The sequence below is a fragment of the Medicago sativa genome, chromosome 5 (assembly GCF_051527215.1).
Source record: "Medicago sativa cultivar Bolivia chromosome 5, Bolivia_mono, whole genome shotgun sequence".
Classification (NCBI taxonomy): Eukaryota; Viridiplantae; Streptophyta; class Magnoliopsida; order Fabales; family Fabaceae; genus Medicago; species Medicago sativa.
In genome coordinates, this window is record NC_140753.1 from 58,476,577 (window position 1) to 58,495,406 (window position 18,830).

Genomic DNA, 18,830 nt, shown 5'->3' on the forward strand with positions numbered 1-18,830 from the left:
AAACCAAAAAACTGCTTAATACAATAACAACTTCATCATGCCGGTGTACAATTTTTTAGGGATATTTTGGATGTTTCTTATTTGATTAAATATTATGATTTGTACTATTTTATGAGTTAATTTTAAAAAATTTGGATTGTAGTTTTATTTCATTTGTGATGTTTTTATTGTCTTTTCATAATTAAAGTGCGGGTAATGGGTGCGGGTATGGGCACTTAGGTACCCATAGGGTATGGGGAAGGGGACTAAAGTTGTTGCCCACGAGGGTACGGGAACGCGTATGGGTATTTTTTTACAAATGCGGGTATGGGGAAGGGCACTGTAGTACCCTACCCATAGGGTACCCATTGCCATCCACTTTCTCTATATTATGGAATGGAAACAAATTGCCTCAGTTCAAACCTACTCATGGCCTTCGTCAAGGGGATCCACTCTCTCCTTATCTTTTCATTCTTTGCATGGAGAAACTCTCTTTGGCTATTACTAATGCAGTCAATCAAGGGATTTGGGATCCAATTCACATCATAAATGTCAGGCCTCAACTGTCACATCTCCTCTTTGCAGATGACGTTCTTCTCTTCACCAAAGCTAAAGGCTCTCAACTTCGTCTTATGGCTGATCTATTTGAAGGTTTCAGCAAGGCTTCAGGCTTGAAGATCAACCTGTCCAAATCAAGAGCTTTCTTTTCTTCAGGTACTCCTCAAGCTAAAATCCACAAGCTAACCGCTATATCTGGAATCCGCAACTACATCTTTTGACAAGTACCTTGGCTTCCCTATCCTCAAAGGGCGTCCTAAGAGGAGTGATTTTTTATTCATCATTGAAAAAATGCAAAACAGGTTGGCATCTTGGAAGAGTAAACTTCTAAATAAAACAGGTAGACTAACACTTGCATCTTCTGCCTTATCCTCGATTCCAACTTACTATATGCAAATAAATTGTCTTCCCTAAAATATTTGCGATAGCATTGACCAAACCACTCATAACTTCATTTGGAGGGATCATAACAACAAAGATATTCATCTTGTGAATTGGAAAACAATTGCTAGCCCGAAAAATGTTGGTGGATTGGGTATTAGAGCAGCTAGAGAAGCTAACATTTGTCTCCTGGGGAAACTGGTTTGGAACATGGTGCAAAAAACAAATAAATTGTGGGTGAATCTTCTTTCAAGCAATTATTCTAGTGGCCAAAATTTCCTTCACATATCTTCAGCACATCGCAATAGCTCCCCTACCTGGTCTTCCATAATTCGAGCTAAATAGGTCCTAAAAAGAGGTTACAGTTGGCGAGCTGGTTCTGGTAATTCCTCTTTTTGGTACACTTGCTGGAGTTCTCTTGGTATGCTCGGCGCTTAGGTTCCTTTTGTGGATATCCACGACATTCATTTAACAGTCAAAGATGTGTTCACCATCGGCGGCCAGCCCACACAAGCGCTCTACACCATTCTCTCAACTGATTTTGCGGAAGTCATTAATAATACTCATTTAAAGTTTAATGCTTCCTTAGACGATGCTTTTATTTGGCATCATAATAACAATGGTGTTTACTCTGCAAAGAGCGGTTACAATTGGCTCATATCCCGCACAAATACGGAAAGCTATAACAACACATCTTAGTCTTGGATTTGGAGGTTGAAAATTCCGGAGAAATACAAGTTTTTTGTGTGGCTTGCTTGTCATAACGCTGTTCCCACTTTATCTCTGCTCAAACACAGGAACATGGTCTCTTCGGACATCTGCAGCAGGTGTGCAGAACACGAAGAATCATTCTTTCACTGTATTAGGAACTGCAAATTTTCCAACATTGTTTGGCATAAAATTGGTTTTAATAGTCCAGATTGCTTCCTGACCTCTACTGTAATCGATTGGATAAACAAAAGGAATCACCTCTCACCATTCCAATATTTTTCTCGCGGGTTTGTGGTGGATTTGGAGGCACCGCAACCTTATGTGCCTAAACAATGAAACCTGGTCAGTTTATCGTCTAAGCAACGCTATTAACAGTACTGCTGAAATTATTACCAGCTGCCTGCAGACTGATACCAACACTTCCCCTACTCCAAGGCTAATCTGTTGGAACAATGGAAATCATGTCTGTTCTATCCTGAATGTCGATGGCAGCTGCATCGGAGACACAATTCGCACAGGTTTTGGAGGTGTTATTCGAAACTATGCAGGAAACTATGTATCTGGTTTCTCAGGTTTCATATCTAGCCCCAACGACGTCATCTTTGCAGAACTGACAGCGTTGTACCAAGGGCTTAAAATGGTAGTTAGCTTCGATTTTGAGGATTTAACTTGCTATTCGGACTCTCTTCTTGCAGTAAACCTCATCAAGGACCATACCCCCCAATTCCATTGCTATGCAGTGATCATCCAGGACATCAAGGACCTGCTCAATTCGAGAAATTATTCGCTTCATCACACTCTCAGAGAAGGCAATCACTGCGCGGATTTTATGGCGAAACTAGGAGCTTTGACAGATGGTGATTTGACAATTCATTCCTCTCCTCCCGAAGACCTGTTGCCGCTTCTAAGGACGGATGAATTTTGGACTCTCTTCCTTAGGAACTAGTTGTTTCTGTTCTTTTCTGTTCCTGCTTTCTTCTGTTTTTCTTTGTTTTCTGTCTCTCTGCTTTTAATTCGCTTTGTAACCAAAAAAAGGTGGAGAAAGTATATTATAAAATGCAATCAGTGTAAATTATACTCCCTCCGTCCCGCAATAAATGACATATTTAAAAATGTGTAATTTTGACCTAACTTACTTTGATCGTATTTTTCTACTAATATACAAAGATAAATAATATTATATAAGATGTCGTTAGACTTGTCTCGATGACTATTTTCAAAATATCAAATTTTCATAATTTTTTCTCATATATTATTCAAGATATTTAAGCTCAAAATTATGCATTAACATGCGTAATAAGGTCAACTGTGTCAAGTATTATGAGACGGAGGAGTAACGAAGAGTTTTGTTTATATACGTTGTTAGTGTGAAAAAGTTTTATACATACTTTCAATTATGCGTTGTCACATTAATGAATAAGACAAGATATTGTTGGATGTATGTGTACATTTTTTTGCATTGATAGTATATAAATTGAACTCTTATAACGAAATGTATCTGGCTCCCGACAAAAAGAATGAACCGGTCAAAGTATATTTTTTTCAATTGCTTTAAAAAAAAAGAGGAAAAAGATATATACAGCGAGGAATTGGACAGCGAATTGAACCCGAAGGCAAATATCATGACGTGGGCGAAATATAAACATTGCCTCCTACCGTGTTTTTGTGCCCAGAAACAAATTTAATTGGCTGCTATGGTTATCGTGATTCCTTCGTGAGGCTTTTTTCGCTTTATTTAGCAAATCCTAAAAAAAAAAAAATTAATTTGTGTTTTGAAGGAAAACAAATTATTGACTAAAATTTTTTGTTCTTGTAATCACCTTTAAATAATTTTAATTTAATTTATTGTGAATTTTGTAACTGAAACATATAAATTATGTAGAAGCTGGGCAATAGTTGATTATTTTTTTTGTTTAACATCTAAACAAAATAATATTCATTCACTCAAATCGATAAACTATGTCATTCAACATTGCTAAAATCTGATAAAAAAAAACATTGCTAAAAATTTACTCCCTCCGGTCCTATTTATAAGAGAAACTTTGGTCAACAAAAGTTAATGTATCTAGTTAAAAATTCAGTCCAAATACATTAAGTTTTGTTGACCTAACATTCTCTTATAAACAAGACCGGAGGGAGTAGTATAAAACGTTAAAATGCTTAAAAATAATATGATATAAAACTAAAGTTATCAAAATACTCATGTCTTCTGATTTGCAACGTTGACACCCAAATCATTGATTGAATAACCAATCTTTCACTATAAATCAAATAAACACCGCAACAAAACGGGATATCAAACAACATCGCACAAGATGGCGAACAACACAATGTCGTATCATACGACAAAATCCCGAAGAAAAAGCCTAGATCCATGTGAAAATCTCTTATTTAGATTGAGTGAGGGAAAGAAAAATAATGAAGAGAGGTGATTTCAAATTTCAATAAAAAAAATAGAAGAAAAAACCTAAAGAGATAAAACTTGTTGGAGCGAGTTTTCTTTTTTAACATCATAGATTTTTTATTCAGCACATGCACCATGATAAAGAATTTTTTTTTTTAATGAAATTATAGAGAAAATCGAAAAGATATATATTTTGAAATGATTTCAAGAGTCACAATAAATAGTAGTTAGAGTTATTTTAATTGATTTTTAATAAAAATTGTTTTACATGCTTTTAAGTGTTTGTCTTTTGAAATCGGGACGATACTGGGATAAGGGTGGTAAAACGGGATTAATCGGTCGGGTCAGTCAATTTAACTCGTTATTTTGGCAGGCTGAATCAAAGTTTTGAACTTACTTCCTGTAGTTGGCTGGTCATGTTTAACTCGTTGAGAAAACGAGGCGGACACAAGGCGACCTGCTTAACTCGTTTGTATTTTATTCTTAGAATTATTTTATCCTTTTGGATTTATTTTGGTTGTTAGATTTATTTTATGTTTCGAATTTGTTTTATGTTGGCGGATTTTTCTTATTTTGTTATTAAGTATGATGTTGTTTTCGACAATTTTTTAATTATCTTGTTTTACCACAAATTTATGTGATGCCTATTCTTTTGTACTTTTTCATGATAAAAGCAACATAGTTCTTTATAACAATTAAGTCGTAAAAAAAATGCATTAATTTTTTTTCTCGCTACAAAAAAAGTTTTTGTTTGATGGGTTGACCCGTAAAAAAAGTCTTTAATTCCAGTTAGTAAGATAAGAATTCAACTAAGAAATGTCTGCCACTAACTAGGGTGGGTTGAGATTTTAGACTCGGTTACCTAATTTTGCTCGGCTTATCTCATCCCATTTTAAACGGGATTAGACAGAACGGGTCTAAATGGGGTGAATCGATATGCTTTATCATACCTATAGAAGAACCATAGTCATCATGACCATAGACGTACCTAAATTATAACGCTTTTTTTTTTAAAACAATATGATATCCTTGATTTTGGTTGGGTAAGCACCTATTATCCAATTATTTAATATCATATTGTTGTTTTATAATATTTAATTATCTTAAAGCAAATTTAAATTTTGAATTAATTTACTTATAGAACACGGGTATCAAAGATACCATAGGATTTTCCTCTTTTTATGTATACCAATTTGTTGACTACCATTTGACTAATTTAAAAAGAGCGAAATGCAAGAATTTTTAGCAATAAACAAATTTGAAGATAATGTATTGCTTTCCTTGTGTTGTTAGTTTTAATTTGATAATGTGTAATACAATTTAGAGGAAACTACCTCCCTTCAAATATGGCTAAATAACACAACCTCTAGTTATGAAATACCAACGACCTCCAATCACGGTACTATAAATTAGTTTGAGGCAGATCTCTTTTCACTTTCATATGCTTCAGAGGTGGTTGGTCCCTTCCATAAAATACCTCACATGTAAACCTCATTCACATACAAAATAGGTTAGGTGGTCATTAACTCATTATCTTTTTCTTAATATTTGTTAAAAAAACAAAATATTGTTGAGTCCATCAAGCACTATCTAGTTCCCAAAATAACATTGACAACCTTCTTCTTTAACTATGATTTCACCTTCCAATCCATTCATTTACCTTGAAATAGCTCTACAGTGCACAATTCTTTCTCACACGTAAGGAATTCTTAATTTTAGTTTCAAATGGTTAATTAGTTGTGCATAAAAGAGGTTGATCAAAATAATAAAAACAAGCAGACGTGTTCTATCTCCCTCTGTCACTGTATTACAAGACTCCTACAAAGTTCCCATACTTAAGATGAGTAGTTGTACCAATAAATTTTTAGAAGAAAAAAAATCAAAATTCTTGGGAAAAAAAATCACATAAATGTGTTACTTTTATATATTTACCCCCACAAGTATCGATATCAAATGAGAAATAAAAAAAATCTATGTTTTTCAATGATAAATTAAATGTAGAGACTTTTTAAAAAGAAGTCATTAATTAATGCACCTATAATTTTAAAGAGTTTTATACTAAAGGATAAAATTTATAAAAATATAATCTTATAATTTGGGGTAAATGAGTAATTGACTTGATTGCAGGGGGAGGATTCACTCACATCCTATGGTGTGCACTTACATACCAGGGACGGATCTGTGTGAGGCTGGGTGTAGCAACAGCCCAGCCTATATTTTCTAATATATATGTTATATTTATAAGAGCAAATATAAAGGGTTGGTCTAATGGCTTGGTGGAGTAGGACTTACCTGCATGTCCTATGTTCAACATCTTTTGCATTTTTTCCTGAATTTTTCACATAAATTGTAAAACTCATGGAGTACAATGCTTGCTATGTTATCTATATGTAGCAGCTTTAATATATATTATTTATATGCTAAAATATATATTAAGATTTTGCAACTTAAAATTTTTAGTCTTACTTTCTTAAAAAAAAAAAAATAGCCCCACTAATAATTCAATCTCGGATCCGCCCCAGTACATACCTTAAACTTTTAAAAATATAACACATTTATTTATTTTTCATTTTGAACATCTTAAAAAATTGTAAATTGAGATGTACCAATACTCTTGATTTCTAAATCAATAAATTAATTGAATTATTTTATGAAATAAAAAATTATTTGTCAATATTCATATTTTAGAAAGTATAATTTCATTAGAAAAAAATATATTTTTTTACAGAAAAAATATCATGTCATTGTCTAAAAAATCATATTAATTTTTCTTTTTTTATATTTTATCATGAAAAGTAGTCAACTTTCTCTAATATGAGTAATAAAAATTTAAAAAAAATTATTTCGTCGCCGCTTTTGATAAATAAGATTTAGTTATTATAATTTGTCAAAAAAATTAGTATTTACAATTATAATTGGTAAAAAAAAAATATATTATTTTTTCTTAAAAAAACTCATTTAACGATTAATTTAAGAATTTAGTGTATTGGTAGACTCGAATTTTTGGATGTACCATAAAGTTTACCCTCTTATTATTATACATGCATTTTTTAGAAATGTTGAAAATCCATTTTTTAGAACAATTTATAGGACAACCAAAATATAAGTGAGAGAAAATAAAAACACAATTTAAATATAAAAAAAGGTAGTAAAAAAATATTATCATAATAATTGTTAAAATATCATTTTTACTTGACAAAATTAAAGAAGAATAAACGTGTACACGTGGACAGATTTTGGTACAGTATCACCTTTTTTTCCTCATTGTCTCCATACTTCTTGAAGTCAGACCTCTTCATTTCAGCCCTCCCTCACAGCACTGTTTGCTCTCACTGCCGCCAAACTTCATCACTGAGCTGGTACATACTTTCACTCTTCTTCATTCACTGTAATTTTTGTACAAGCTCATCTCCTTATTTCTTTCCTAGTTTATTATTTCACTTTTAATTTATGCAAAATTCATACTTAAGGTTTTCCATTACATGGTAGTATTGTGACTCTATTTGTTAAAAGATAACTAATAGTTGATAAGTTAGTTTATTGCGGATAGTTGATAAGCTAGTTTATAGGTAATAGCGGATTGAGTTAGTAGTGTTTGGTAAAATTAACGATTGAACCAACTTATTAATATGAAATGACGTAAAAGTGATATATTTAATTTTTTGTCAATTGAGATTACAGTGTAAAATTGAGATGTATAATGATGAGTTTTAAACTACTTGGATTAGCTTATCAAAAATGGTTACAAGCTCGTAAAGTTAAGTCAAAAGCTCATGAGAAATTGACGGTTACCAAACATGTTTCTTTTAGTCAAATGAGCTTATAAGACATAAGCTATAAGCTCAAAATTACGTCTTACTGCTTAGATGAGAAAAAAATTTGATCAAAGGGACTCAATCAAATTTTTGTTTTTGGAATGGCAAAGGGGACTTAATCCCCTTTTGTGTGCTTTATTTTAATTTTTAGAGTTTTTTTTTTTTTTTTTTTGTACCTCAGAGTGTGGCTATGGAAAGGAAAAGAAGCTTAATCCCTTCTCCAAGGGATACGAAAAGAGGCAAAACAGGGAAAGAAAAAGTTGATGAAGTAGAAACTAAAGAACTCAGCCCTTCTTTTGCCGATCTTCCATTTCCAATCGCTTCTGACATTCTACTTCGACTTCCCATCAAGTCTGTTCTCATTTGTAAATGTGTTTGTAAAACATGGAACACAGTGATTTCTGACCCACATTTTGCCAAAGTGCACTTTGAGCGGTCACCATATGGTTTCCTGATTCTGACATGTGACCGAAGATTCGTCTCAAGAACTAATTTGACAGTGAATGCGACGGCAGTTATTTGAAGCTTGAACCTACGTTCAAGCTTCGTATTAGTGATGTCAAATTGGTTTTGGATAAAAGAGATGACACAGGTGGCTTGCTTTTTTGTGTAAGATATAGCTACATATTAATTAGAATTAGCTTAATACTAGTTAAGGAAGTTAGAAGTTAGTTGTGATTAGTTAGAAGTTTGTTATATAAGTTAATTACATTAAGATCATTATGTAAATTGAATCCTACTAACAGTATCAACTTCTTCATATTATCAATTAGAAAGTTAATCATTCTATCATTTTATATTTCCCTGTGTTATCATTACCATACTTCTTCACAGATTGAAAGCCAAAAGATCAAAGATTTGATGTTGTGAATTCTTGTATTAATGGTTTGCTTTGCTTGTTTGATTGAATCAACGAAGACCCTTTAGTTGTTTGCAACACTGTGATAGGTGAGTTTATAAGACTTCTAGAGGTAACCAGCACTACCAAGAAAACTCAGAAACTGATATGTTAGGTCATTGGCTTCAAACCTGAAACTAATGAATATAAGGTTGTAAGAATGTGAAACAGTTATGTTAACTATGTACTTCATGGTATAACTGTTGAAATTCATGTGTAGGAACAACGTTGAGGAGAGTTGAAGGAGAAAATGCCACATAGAATTGCTCTCATGGGATTCATTGTAGAGAGGATTAGCAATACTTAAAATTGGTTTTAAATAGTTTAGATTAGATTAGTTCTGCGGAAATTTAAGATCCAGTACTGAAAATTTTGTGCCAGCCATTAATTTTCAATTCTTTATATTTTATGCCAACCTTATGTGTCTAAATGCATAAAACTGATGAATGGTATTACACTAGAACGAATGGATTTTATAATAACCTGTCCCAATCAAATCAAAATTATTATAAAGCAAAGTTAGTTCATCACTCTATTGACTCAATCAAACTCTTTATTCTTGTTCAAGGATGAAAACAAAGGAAAAGAGGCAAAGAAATTCAATAATAAAATTGTGATTCAAAATGTAGGTCCTAAAGAAACTTTGCATCAATTATCTATTTTCTAATATACACAATTGTGACTTCGCCGAAGTTTATTCCCAATTACATGTTGACCTGACTTTCTAGCATTGTATTTATAGTGTTTACTCATTTCTCCTGTTTACTGCAACAAATCTTCAATCTAAACTGGTTTCTCATCTTCTTATCTTTTCAACTCTTTCTTTTTGCAAAAAATGGCGGACGCATTACTTGGAGTTGTGTTTGAGAATCTGTTGTCTCTGCTTCAAAATGAATTTGCAACCATTTCTAGAATCAAGTCAAAAGCTGAAAAGCTATCAACCACCTTGGATCTGATCAAGGCTGTTCTTGAAGATGCTGAGCAAAAGCAAGTCACAGATCGCTCTATTAAGGTATGGCTACAACAACTCAAAGATGTTGTATATGTGCTCGATGATATCCTTGATGAGTGTTCAATCAAATCTAGTCGACTTAGAGGCTTGTCCTCTTTCAAACCAAAGAACATCATGTTTCACCATTACATCGGCAACAAGTTGAAAGAGATTACAAGGAGATTGGATGATATTGCTGCAACTAAGAACAAGTTTCTTCTTCGAGAGGGTGGAACTGTTAGGGAAAGTTCAATTGAAGTAGCAGAATGGCGCCAAACCAGTTCCATTATTGCTGAACCAAAAATATTTGGACGAGAAGATGATAAAGAGAAGATTGTCGAGTTTCTTCTTACCCAAGCACGGGACTCTGACTTCCTTTCAGTCTATCCCATTGTTGGTTTAGGTGGTGTTGGAAAAACAACTCTTGTTCAATTGGTCTACAATGATGTTAGGGTGAGTAGCACTTTTAATACAAAAATTTGGGTTTGTGTTTCTGAGACTTTCTCGGTCAAGAGGATTTTGTGTTCCATTATAGAATCTATCACAAAAGAGAAGTGTGATGCCTTTGATTTAGATGTAATACAAAGAAAGGTGCAAGAACTATTGCAAGGTAAAATATATTTGCTTATTCTGGACGATGTGTGGAATAAAAATCAGCAATTAGAATTCGGATTAAGCCAAGAGAAATGGAATATGTTGAAATCTGTGTTGTCGTGTGGATCCAGTCGTAGTTCCATTTTAGTATCCACTCGTGATGAGGTTGTTGCGACAATAATGGGAACTTGTCAAGCTCATCCATTGTTTGGTCTCTCTGATGACGAATGTTGGTTATTGTTCAAACAATATGCATTTGGACATTACAGAGATGAGTGTGCGAAACTTGTCGCAATAGGCAAGGAGATAGTAAAGAAGTGTGGTGGACTGCCTCTTGCAGCACAAGTATTGGGAGGTCTAATGCGCTCAAGGAGTGGAGAAAAAGAGTGGCTTGAAATTAAGGAGAGCACGCTTTGGGCTTTACAACAAGAGAATTCTATTTTTCCTTCCTTGTGGTTGAGCTACTTTTATTTAACTCCGACCTTAAAGCGATGTTTTGCTTTTTGTGCTATGTTTCCAAAAGATACAAAAATCGATAAGGAAGAATTGACTCATCTTTGGATGGCTAATGGATTTATTTCATCTGGGGAAAATTTGGAAGTTGAAGATGTTGGCAGCATGTTTTGGAATGAATTGTGCCAAAAATCATTCTTTCAAGACATCAAGATGAATGCAAATTCGGGAGCCATTTCTTTCAAGATGCATGATCTTGTTCATGATCTTGCTCAATCAATAGTGGGGCAAGAATGTATGTGTTTGGAGAATGCAAATATGACTAGTTTGCCAAAAAGCACACACCACATAAGTTTTAACTCCAGTGATTTGTTATCAACCAATGAGGGTTCCTTCGTAAAAGTTGAATCCTTGCGAACATTGTTTCAGTTGGATCATTATACTGAAACAAAACATGATCACTTCCCAACAAACCGTTGTCTTCGAGTTTTATGCACATCCTTTATCCAAGTACCATCAATAGGAAGCTTAATTCATTTAAGGTATTTAGCTCTTTATTCTCTTGACATAAAAATGTTGCCTGACTCAATTTACAACTTACAAAAACTGGAAATCTTAAAAATAAAATATTGTGATAAACTGAGTTGTCTTCCAAAACACTTGGCTTGCTTACAAAATCTTAGACATCTAGTCATTGAATGTTGTGGATCCTTGTCTCGCATGTTTCCTTACGTTGGAAAACTTTCTTCTTTAAGAACATTAAGTGTGTACATTGTTAGTTTAGAGAAAGGGAATAGCCTGTCAGAGTTGCGTCATCTAAACCTTGGAGGAAAACTGAGTATCGAAGGCATAAGGTATGTTGGTAATTTATCTGAAGCTCGAGCGGCCAATTTGATAGGTAAAACAGACCTTGAAGAATTACGCTTATCATGGAAAAGCAATGATGAATTTACAAAGACCCCTACTATTAGTGATGAACATCTACTTGAAGTGCTTCAACCTCACTCGAATCTTAGGAGGTTGAAAATTTGTTACTATGACGGATTATTCTTACCAAGTTGGATTAGCATTCTTAATAATTTGGTTGCTCTTGAACTTAGGAATTGCAAGAAATGTGTGAGACTTCCGTCATTTGGTAAACTACCATCTCTAAAAAAACTGGAATTATCCGGTATGGATAATTTGAAATACTTGGATGATGAATCTCACGATGGTATGGAGGCTAGGTGTTTCCCATCCTTGGAGGTACTCTTGTTAAATGAGTTACCAAACTTAGAGGGGTTATTGAAAGTGGAAAGAGGGGAGATGTTTCCGTGTCTTTCTAATTTGAAAATCATCAATTGCCCTAAACTCGGACTACTATGCCTTCCACCTGTTGAAGACCTCTATGTATATGGATGTAACAATGAGTTACTGAGGTCGATCTCTAGCTCATATGACCCTACCAACCTAAACCTCGTTGCAGGTAAAGGAATAACATCGTTCCCAAAGGGGACGACTTCCCAAAACTGAAAGAGTTTCCGAATGAACTCTTGAACCTAGCTTTATAGTGTATGAAAATCCCTTACTGCAATGAGCTTGCGTCTTTCCCAGAGAAAATATGGGAAGGTCTGCAATCCCTTAGTTCTCTAGATATTCTGTTTTGTAAAGGATTGAGAATATGCTTTCCGGAAGATACTTGACATATCACTTCTCTTGAGGTTCTGGATATTTTAAGTAGTTGAATATTAATGGAGGAATGCAAAGAGGGTATAACTATAAGGGAGGACTTGGACAAGATAGCGCATAGTCTGAAATTACGCATTTGCGCGTGATGATGTTGCTTCTAATTTCAACAGGAATGAAGTTACAGATATGTTGGTGTTTCTTCTTTCAGCTTGTCACATTTCCACCTAAATTGGCAGGCCCTCTATTCTCCCTCTCTCCATCTTTCTTCTGATTGTATTTCTTATGGTGTAGTAATAATCTCTTGTGCTCTCTTTGTAGGATAAGCCACTCGTGTCCTTTGTACATCATTATGCCAATTTGTTTGATATGAAATATGACCTTGTAATACACGTCATTGAACCGCATGTTTTGATTTCAAGTGCTCGATTGAGTGGATTTTCATTCAAAACATTGTTATATATTTTCGTCATGGAGTGGTTTTCAGGCTTTTGTTGAATTCGTTAGAACACATTCGAAGAATGATCATCCCCATTACTTGAATTCAATCTGCAAAGTTTGTTGATACATTCTGCATTAAAGGATGAAACACATGATATTTTAGAAGCAAATAACGGCAGGATATTTTTTCTTCATCCACTCCTTCACCAAACATTGACGAAGTGGTTGACGAGGTTGATGGACACATGTGTTGATCATTTACAACATGAAATGGTTTCAGAAAAACTAGAGGTGATTCATTTTAGGAAAGTGAGCTTGGATGATAATCACACATTTTTGTGAATTCATACTTGAACAACTTATTGATTTATGTATTAATATTTATCATTTCATTTGCTTATTTTAATGGGAGTGTACTAATCAATGAGAATAATTTTATTTTTCAAATTCATATGTTTTAATAGGTATGTATGTACGTGTACTAAGCAAGACATCACAAAGGACTTATGAGTAATAAAGATCCTGGTGCATTTGTTAGTAGTGTGACGAGAAGGGGTTTAAATGATGAAATCTCAACTCAACCAACGTGACTTTTGCATGAGGATTTTAGTTAAGCAACAAATGATAGTTGAACATAGGTAGAATATTTCAGACAAGACTCAAATGAGAACCTTTGTTAATCAATAATATACCTATAACTCTGTCGACGCATATATCATATATGTAAAGTTTTATGCTTTTGGGTGGAAACATGTCGTTTTCCTCTCTTGTGGCCTTCAAACATTTTGGAAGTATTCAATTTTGGAGACATTTTGTTTCTCCCAATGTGAAAATATTCAATTTTATTGTTCTTTTTTTGGAAGTATAAAATGACATTAAGCATTAAGGTGCCTAATTTTATTGTTCTAAATATTAATATTAGTATCAAGGAATTAGGAATAGATCGCTTTCTTCAAATATATGAAGCACACTAAATGCTATTGTTGTTGAAGTGGCCATGACATGGGGCTCAAGTACATGGAAGCATCATTTCTATTTCACCACAGGAGCTATATGAATATTCTAAAATTACTCAAACAACTAAGGTGTTAAAACTTTGAGGAGCTGATAAAACCCAAAAATATTTGCCTATTTGAGTATACTCACATTCTTTTGTGTGTCATTTCTATGTACTTTATTCAAAGTTGTGATGTAACATTTTTCTTTCAATTTTAACCTTCACTTAAACTTTTTTTTTTTTTTTTACAATTTTATCATTAGTTACCAATCAAATAACTTAATTGTTTAAATAATCAGATACAATTTTACAACTTGTATTATTATGATTAATAATAAAAAGTCTAAAAATTCATTTTAATTAAATAATCAAGTGATCTAATTACTTTGTGAGGAAGTGACTACCATATTTTTGACAAGCAAAATTATATCAGAAAAACTTAATTAATCATTTTTTTAATTTATGTCAAACTAGCTTGGAAACCCGTGCCAAGCACGGGCTAGAATTACGACTATTTTTTATATATAAAATCTAATTAAATAGCAAATTCATTATTTTATACACAATATATAAATAGAACGCATTGTTATCGTATTTTCGATTGCTTATATATACAAATATCAATGCGTATATAGTTATTTGGATTTTCGTATCGTTAAACAGGAATGATTTAACGGATGCAACGTCGAAATATTAGTATTTAATGCAAGAATATTTTACATGGATGGCTAAAATTTATTACGGAGACATGAGTCTTTTTTTTTTATGTTATGCATATAACTGGGGGTGTTGGAGTCTCGAGGCCTACTGCTGCATATACAATTAATTGTCCCTACCCAACGAATCGTCTCTATCAGATTAGTTTCTTTCAAATTCCATGATTTCTATAGGGGAAACCCTTATATATACAAAGTTAACATCGTGCATACACTTGATTCATCTTAATATCCAACACGAATTTGTAATTATTCAATCGTATAACAAATAAGTATAACAAACAGCGACAAAAACACCAACTATCTATCGCATTTTTTAACTAAGCATATTATAAAAACACAACAGATAAGGCTTGAAAAAGGACTACAAAATTGTCATGTGCATGCACATAGACATAGGCGCTCCAAAGAACAAAGAAAAAAAAAAGACGGATATATAGCAGATTGTATAAAAAATGAAGCAGAGTATATAGTTGATAATATGGTCACTGAAAGAGTACGTCTTACATTAGAAAAAATGAGAATGATCAGAAGGATGCTGACATTATAAATAAAATTAAACTGAGTATGAGAATATTGAAGTTGCTCTACCAGATAATAGAAAAACCGAAATCTCAGTAGATAAACACCTTAATGTATCAGGGAAATTTTGGAGTCGAAGAGAAGGCATTGCACCTATTGCAATTGGTCAATGATATTTCAATGTCATAGAAATTCCATTAACGTCAGCCTGTGTACATCTGAATGATATCACCTCACCTAAAGCAGACAGCACCTGAAGGTACATGAGATCAAAATATTGTCAAAAAGGATCAAAAATATTACTCCATATAACATATTAGTCCCTATAACAAATTGATCACTCGGCCTGTTCTTTGCACAACAATAAATGTCATTGGATTTTATACAATGAAATAAGAAGTGTGATCTTAATTGTTAGTTCCAGAATTGTAGTTTATCTACATGACCAATCCATTACTCTTTCTTTACGCAACTATTAGAATGGTTGCAAGTAGAAACAACCAATTCATATCCAAATAAAAAATATATATTACAACGAAGTTTAAAAGAGAAAAACAAACTCATACCCACCTGCGTCATCAAGAACGACAGGTTAAACATTCCGAAAAACATCACGGTACACAACATTAGTGGTCTCAGTACACACGCGATTTTCTTCATCCAGTATAAGCATTTTCAATCCCCTTTTGGAAGTGACTCTTGACACAGCGACATACATCTGTCCATGAGTAAAAACCGGTTTGGAAAGATAGATTTCAACATGAGACAATGACTAACCCTGACTTTTATTTATTGTCATTGCAAAACACACAGCCAACAGGAACTGTCTCATAGTAAATTTGAAAGGCAGTTCAAGATCACCTGGAACTAAGTTCAGTATTGGAATAATTACTTTTTCACCATCATTTTTTTGGTAATAACAGTTACACCGATAAAGTTATTCCCAAGATTGTCTACAATCAACCTAGTCACATTGCACAATTCAGTTGCTTGGTCAATGTTCCTCATCAACATAACTCGACATCCAACTTTAAATCTCAACTTGTGGTTTGGAATACCGAAAAACTTGATATTGTTTAAGAATTTGGTGGTAAACCATTCGCTTTGTACCTCACTATTCTCGTCTGATTTGCAAACCGAATCAGAACTGGTATATTCCTTTTTGTCTCCTGGAACCAATGATAGAAGAAATTTATTTACGTGATCAACTGCGTCCAGCGTGGGAGCAAGTATCCCCCGTGCTTGGAAAAAAATCCGAGATCTTCATGTTTTGCGAAAAATTCGGATATACAAAATCAACCAGAGAACGCAACAAATCAGAGGAATCTTTTATCAACAACTCATCAGGAATGGGTACGTTAATTTATCCACTCTCGTTGGTGGATCCTATTCAATCTCCAATTGAAAGCATCCAATCGACACACTTTCTTATCTCATCTTCCTCGACACGAACGGTTGAAGCACGTAAACGCATATTTGTTGTAAGTGTGAAAACCTTACAGTGACTCCACACCTTTGATGAGTTGATGGATGAAGCAAGTATGTCTTTTATGCATCTTTTTCTTATCACTGGCAAAATTTGTCTGAAATCACCGTCCAAAACCACAGAAAGACCCCCAAATGGTTTCTCTGTATTATCGACACCATCATAAGACATTATATCGCGCATGGTTCTGTCAAACGCCTCAAAACAATAACAATGCATTATCAAGTGTCAAACGCCCCAAATGGAAACCCGTGTCAAGCACGGGCTAGAATTTCATCATATTTGAGGGGAAAAATGCTCTGATGTATCAAGTGTCGGTTAAAGTTCAATATTGAATAAAAAAGTGGAGGTTGAGCAACAAATAAATTAATAAAACTCATATTTTAGTCTTCAATTTTTCGATGAAGATGTGGTATTGTTCTCACTTGTGTGGTTTCTCTTTCTGTAATGTGTCGAATCACATCAATGTTGACTCCCTTATAAAGCCCAGAGGTGGTATCATATCCCGGTTCAACATTGTGGACGGCGGATGGAGTGCTTCATGGTGGTCTATCACAGACACGGAGAGTCTCTTAATGGAGATATGTTAATCTGTCAATTATGAGTTAAAATTTGACATTGGATGCAAGAGTAGACGTTGAGAAACATATGAGGGAGATTATCCATATACCTAATGCTTTAGGACTTTGGGTGAAGAAGTGATGTCGATCTCACTTGTGTTGTTGCTCTTTGACTAATATGATGATACAACTCAATGTAGGTTCCAATGGAAGTCGTAACATTATAATGATTTGTTTTGTTAGTTTTTGGGTGTCATTTGTTTAATTTTTATCTTAAATTTTAGTTTTAGGATGTCATTCGCTTTCAAACAATTTTTTATTCAACCTCTATTATTTTAAATTCCTTCACTTTTGGTCTTTGGTATGATTTGACAATGGAAAAATGTAGATGTGTTCTGCTATGTTGACAAATTACATGTTTATTAGACATTTTAAATTGATGCGACATTTTTAATGAATCTATTATTTTGGTAGCATAATTACCCAGTAATTTCCAATTCCTTAAATAAATTCATAAAATTACCAACAATTGAATCTCTTAATTATATTGTCATAGATAAAACACACTCTCTTTAGTTTTACTTCTTATCATTCCTCTCTTGTTCAAATTCCTTTTTCTTCTTTCTTTTTCTAATTTACTTTCTATCTCCACATTAAAGAAAGGAACAAAGACACCCATCTATGAAATAGCCACCAACTCACATTTTTTTACCATGTTGTTCCTCTTATCTTATTTTGTTATCTCACCATATCATAGACACAAATAATCTCACACTTAAGGGAGGGATGGTAATGTGTCATTTGTAAGTAAAACTTCTACATTGGATGCAAGAGTATATATTGAGCAACAAATAAGTTAAATGACAAATATACCTAATGTCTTAAGGTTTTGGATGAAGATGTGGTGTCAATCTCACTTATGGGGTTTCTCTTAGTCAAATGTGATGATCCAAGTCATTACAGGCTCCCTCGGAACTCCATACATTATGATAAATTGTTATCTTATAGTTTTTGGATGTTCTTTGCTTAATTTTTTATATTAAATAAAAGTTTTTGGATGACGCTCACTTTCATGCAATTGCTTTTATTCAACCTATGTTCTTTCAAATACATCCACTTTTGAACTTTAATCTTGTTTATGGTAGCCTTGGTCCCAATCCCAAATAAAATAAAAGAAGGTTGTGTCAGCATCTACAACAAACATAAAAAAAAATTAAAAAATTGAATTTCTATAGACAACTCCACTTAGTGAGGATAAGACTTGGTTGTTGTTGGTTGTTATTGCACCTTCACTTTTAGTCTTTCGTGGAATCTAACAATGAAAAATACAAATGTTTTATGTTGAGTTGACAAAGAGACATTTTAAAATGATGTGGGACTTTTTTAATTGAATCTATTTTTTTGGTAAAAACTACTCATAAATCTCCAATTTCTTCAACTAACCCATAAAATTACCAATAACTCACTCTATTCCTAATACCTCCACAGACAAAATACAAACTTTTTTTTCCTTATCATTTCTCTCATGTTCAAATTGTTTTTTCATATCCTTTCCTTTTCTAATTTCCTTTCTCTCTTTTCATTAAATATGGGAACATAAACCTACATAAACCACCATCAATCCACCTTTTTTATCATGTTGTGCCTATGTCACCAAAT

General features: G+C 33.4%; 2 protein-coding genes and 2 pseudogenes across 4 annotated transcripts; 3 read left to right on the top strand and 1 right to left on the bottom strand.

Moving 5' to 3' along the window:
• Positions 1-232: 232 nt before the first annotated feature.
• On the top strand, positions 233-2,575 carry LOC146923486 (uncharacterized). The gene is made up of 3 exons (XM_085711730.1): positions 233-304; positions 396-693; positions 1,881-2,575. Exons 1-3 carry the CDS (start codon positions 233-235, stop codon positions 2,573-2,575), a joined length of 1,065 nt encoding a protein of 354 aa, XP_085567856.1.
• Positions 2,576-4,954: 2,379 nt separating this feature from the next.
• LOC146923487 (F-box protein At3g07870-like) lies at positions 4,955-9,045 on the top strand (annotated as a pseudogene). Its single transcript, XR_015011172.1, has 4 exons — positions 4,955-4,959; positions 7,241-7,392; positions 8,030-8,359; positions 8,691-9,045. The product of XR_015011172.1 is annotated as an F-box protein At3g07870-like (transcript).
• Positions 9,046-9,228: 183 nt separating this feature from the next.
• On the top strand, positions 9,229-13,782 carry LOC146923488 (putative disease resistance protein RGA3). Of its 2 annotated transcripts, XM_085708648.1 has the most exons (2): positions 9,229-11,326; positions 13,355-13,782. In XM_085708648.1, exons 1-2 carry the CDS (start codon positions 9,582-9,584, stop codon positions 13,398-13,400), a joined length of 1,791 nt encoding a protein of 596 aa, XP_085564774.1. In that variant the 5' UTR covers positions 9,229-9,581; the 3' UTR covers positions 13,401-13,782. The 2 variants fall into 2 exon arrangements, with proteins under 2 accessions (XP_085564774.1, XP_085564773.1); XM_085708647.1 differs by having other exon boundaries at positions 9,229-13,357.
• A 1,935-nt stretch (positions 13,783-15,717) lies between these two features.
• On the bottom strand, positions 15,718-16,794 carry LOC146923489 (uncharacterized; annotated as a pseudogene).
• Between the last annotated feature and the right edge of the window lie 2,036 nt (positions 16,795-18,830).